General features: G+C 29.6%; 1 protein-coding gene across 2 annotated transcripts; it reads right to left on the reverse strand.

The window, feature by feature from the left end:
* Positions 1 to 1331: 1331 nt before the first annotated feature.
* Positions 1332 to 3761, reverse strand: LOC145028547 (uncharacterized). 2 transcript variants are annotated; one of them, XM_078977242.1, is made up of 4 exons: positions 3647 to 3761; positions 2763 to 2817; positions 2094 to 2136; positions 1332 to 1926 (listed from the first exon to the last, which is right to left on the reverse strand). In XM_078977242.1, exons 2-4 carry the CDS (start codon positions 2788 to 2790, stop codon positions 1461 to 1463), a joined length of 537 nt encoding a protein of 178 aa, XP_078833368.1. In that variant the 5' UTR covers positions 2791 to 2817; positions 3647 to 3761; the 3' UTR covers positions 1332 to 1460. The 2 variants fall into 2 exon arrangements, with proteins under 2 accessions (XP_078833368.1, XP_078833369.1); XM_078977243.1 differs by having other exon boundaries at positions 2763 to 2814; positions 3647 to 3760.
* Positions 3762 to 4120: the final 359 nt, after the last annotated feature.

Here is a 4120-nt window from a genome sequence, read left to right on the forward strand (position 1 = left end):
CTTACACCCTTCGCATCCCTTCGCATTAATCACCTTCGCATTTTAACCTAATTAATCAAATGCAAACCACAAAATTTTCATTCCAGATGCGAACACAGTTTAGTTCTTGAACTCTAAACTTGCGAAATCAAAAATTCATATGTTGAACCCATATGCGAATATTAACCCAATTGAATTTAAATTGATTCACAGATGCAAACACTCGATTGTTTTACTTCGCATCCCTTCGCATTAATCACCTTCTAACATTGAAGACTTGTTTGAACCTTTGGAGGTACTTTACATTATTTTTAAAATTGTTAGTTTAATGCACTTATGTTTTTAAATTTTAAATGTTTTTTCATATTTAGAGTATATTGTTATAACTAAACTAAAATACACTTTCGCAAAATAACATTTATTAACAATGAGCATTATTTTAATATTCAGGAAAAGACAGTCATTATTGTTGGTACTGTTAAGGGAATACGTGATTATCCAAGGTTGGTTTGTTTCTCAAACATCCCGTGTTTTCACATGGCCAATTGTATGTTGCTTTATCTAGAGTTCAAAGTAGGGACGGATTAAAATTGTTAATTTTAGATAAGGATGGTAGTCTCACAAATAAAACTTCCAATGTCGTTTATGAGGAAGTTTTTGGGAATTTATAAAAATGCTTTTCTACCATCTTTTATTTACTTTTCTACCATCTTTTATTTACTTTTCTTGTATCGTACTTCATCTATCATATTAATTAATTAATTTTTACAACTTTATTGTATTTGACTTATTCATATTAATGCTAATATCACTATTCTTCATTTTTTCTAAACTTTCATATCTTTTTTTTGTTACAAATTAAAAACTATAATTATATTTCAATTTATCACCAGTGGATTTCCACGGGTTTAAACCTAGTATATATATATATATATATATATATATATATATATATATATATATATATATATAATTGGGGGATTATTTATATCAATCTTTTAGCCACTGTATAAGGGTAGACAATTTTAATATATATATATATATATATATATATATATATATATATATATTCATCATTTTGTTTATATATTTTGATTTTTTTTTAAAAGTACTTAATATTTACACATTAATATTTAATCTTTTCTGTAAAAAAAATACTTAATGTTTATATCTTCATATATAAATTTTTTTAATCATGTATACACCTAGTTAAATGAATAAATAACAGGTTGAATTGAGTTTTATATGAGAAATCAAGGATGTTTGTTAACTGCTAGAATGTTAAGTTTAGCCATTGCTGATGTTATAGAGGTTTGTTATATGCTAGAATGGATTTACTTTGAGCCCAAAGAAGATAAAAGGATATGTTTTAAATTTTACCAGATACAAAAAAGTTGAAACATACCAAAAGGATTTTAATTTCCTTAAATTCCAAATAGATTGCCATTCCATTTCCTTAAAAGGATATGTTTTGTTAGCTATCAAACAATCTTTGGATAAAGGTATTTAGACATAAACAAGTTTTTCATCTCATTCCACCCAATGGAATTTTTTCCATCGACTGTCTTGCTTAGCTCTTGGATACCTTGCCACCATTTGAAAGCCTCTCCTTCAAGTGGCAATGTGCATCTGACTACAACTTCTACTTGTTTATCCATGGCGACATCACAATACTCAAAACCACTTTCTACATCTTCTATCCAATAGTAAAATTCATCTTCATCAAAATCTTCATTAAAAATTGGTAGAAGTGACTCTGGTTTGATAGATCTTGGTTTCTCCTCTGGAAACTGAATCATCTCTAACGGATGATGTACCTTGTATAGATATTTTGGCAACTCCTCGTCCATATATTCTACACAAGCGCCAAGACTTTCAATCATGTTTGAAATAGACCAAACATCCCTCATACATTTATTTAAATCGTTCACCAAAGTTAAAGTGGTACTGAAAAATATAAACAAATGTAAACTTTAGAATGCAAACCGATTAAATCCAAAACAATGGAAACTTTAAAGAATATAAAAATCTGTGAAACTTCTTTATCATTGTCTAATGCCCATATTTTTAAAATATTATCATTCAAAAATGAATTAAAATATCCAGTAAGTAACCTGGATTCACAGTTTCCTTGATCCATGTCTTGTGTCACCTTCCCTGCATCAAAGAATTTAGATTCAGCATAACAAACAATTCCCAGTAAAAATCAATGTGCATCATTTCTGCAAAGGGGTTATTTTTTTCAAACACAACTCTAAACTTGGAATAAAATATAAACTCATCCTAATAAAACCTTAAAACTTTGAACAAAAGGATTTAAACCTTATTCTTTCAATACTATTTCTCTTTTTGAAACATATATATATATATATATAAAGAGAGAGAGAGAGAGAGAGGGAGAGAGAGAGAGAGAGTTCTATGTAACAACAACTTCATCAGTATAAAGCATCCGAAAAAAAAATAGCCAGACGTCAAAACTCTACACCTAGTCAGATTGATGACAAATCTAGGGTTTTGGCTGTTCCGTTCTCCATAGAAGAAGCCAATACCCGTGCACAACTTATTAACTAAGTAGTTAGCATCACCACGTGGAGATTCTAAATAACTTGTTCTGTGTGGATATTCTAAATAACTTGTTCTGTGTGTTGATTTTAAACTATTTGACTTTGCATTCTAAAGATTTTATATACAAGCATGATTTTTTTATATGATTCGTGTCTGTGTATCTAAAACTCTAATTGAACATATTTACAGTAACTTCTTGCAAAAGAATACATCCAAACCTGAGTCATTCTTCATTTCCCCATCCATCTGCAGTTTGTTGACTTTTGAACCCTGCTGCACAATAGAATTAGAAAGCTCATCTTAATTAAGAGAACAAAAACCAAAGCCCAAAATCAATACAATTGCCTTGTGATATACATATGCATAAATAATTCACCAAATCCCAGATCAACTTGTCCAATCATTGTTAATCGATTTAAGCTATATTGATGCAGATTACATATGCTCATGGTATGAGTGTACAGATGTGCATAAACTGACGTACTCATACTTAAGTTGCTGTAGATGCCATTGGTTATTCAGAGATGCCTCTGGGTTGGAAATGGTAAAAACAAAAACAAAAAAAAAACCACCAAGACGATTTATTTATTTCTTATATGTAAAATGCAAGAACAAACAAAATCCATAATAGCAGCAAACAGAATAAAACCAATCAAGAAAGTTAACAAATACCAAAAGTATGTTACCAAGAGATTATTTATTTATGTATTCCATCCAATTACTCGGCATATCCATGAAACAAGCATATAAAACCATGGTGAAATCAGAAATTTTACATTAATATTCGACTTTTCTTGTCCCCCTTCAAACCAAACCTAACCAAACTACGATGAAAATGAAAATGAAACAACTTTGTAAAGGCATAAAACTAATTTTTCGATCAATTTGAAACATCTTTATGCCTAAATTTGATGCAAAATAAATAGACTTAGTTTATTTAGAGTCGATGAATCATTGAAACTTATATCAGAAAGAAAAAGAAACACAGAAAACAAACCCTAGAAAATAACTAAACAAAACCATTGTCCTCGAATCGGGATCGGGATCCGTATCATAAATCACACAGTAATGAAATTAGTAGACTCGGAAGATTAGGATTTACCGTTATAAAGTGAAGCAATCGTCCCCTGATTTGCCGGCTTCTCCTCCGCCTCTACGCTGTACTCCAGCCCTAAGGTGGAGATGAATCAATTTTTATACGCGTAAGCCGTAACATCAAACCCTATCCACCGGGCCGAGGCCCATTGATTCTAAATAAATTATTTGATAAAACAAAAAAATAAAAGTAGATTAATAAGTTAAAAAAATAATATTGAAAATGAAACATACAAAGTTAATTTGAAATTCTATGATAAGTTTATCATTTTTATCTAAAATTTAAATCATTTTTCAAATTTAACTTTGGATAATTTGAGCAAAAAATCATTATATTGTCTGAGTTGACCCTAAGCCACAACGTTGAACGCATGATGTAAAATTTCCAAAAAAATTAAGCATTGGATTATGTGGGCATTTGGCTAATATAAAATTTCCAAAAAAAAAACATATAACTTTAACATTAAGAAGTTGGATTTGT

Source organism: Lactuca saligna, chromosome 2, assembly GCF_052625555.1.
Source record: "Lactuca saligna cultivar CGN05327 chromosome 2, ASM5262555v1, whole genome shotgun sequence".
NCBI classification, from domain to species: domain Eukaryota; kingdom Viridiplantae; phylum Streptophyta; class Magnoliopsida; order Asterales; family Asteraceae; genus Lactuca; species Lactuca saligna.

What these genes read in the sequence shown, in the direction of transcription:
- LOC145028547 (XM_078977242.1), bottom strand. Translation starts at nt 2,790, where the DNA reads ATGGATGGGGAAATGAAGAATGACTCAG. An exon ending in GGAAATGAAGAATGACTCAG is followed by an intron (nt 2,137 to 2,762) that starts GTTTGGATGTAT and finishes TCTTTGATGCAG; the next exon opens with GGAAGGTGACACAAGACATG. An exon ending in CAAGGAAACTGTGAATCCAG is followed by an intron (nt 1,927 to 2,093) that starts GTTACTTACTGG and finishes TATATTTTTCAG; the next exon opens with TACCACTTTAACTTTGGTGA.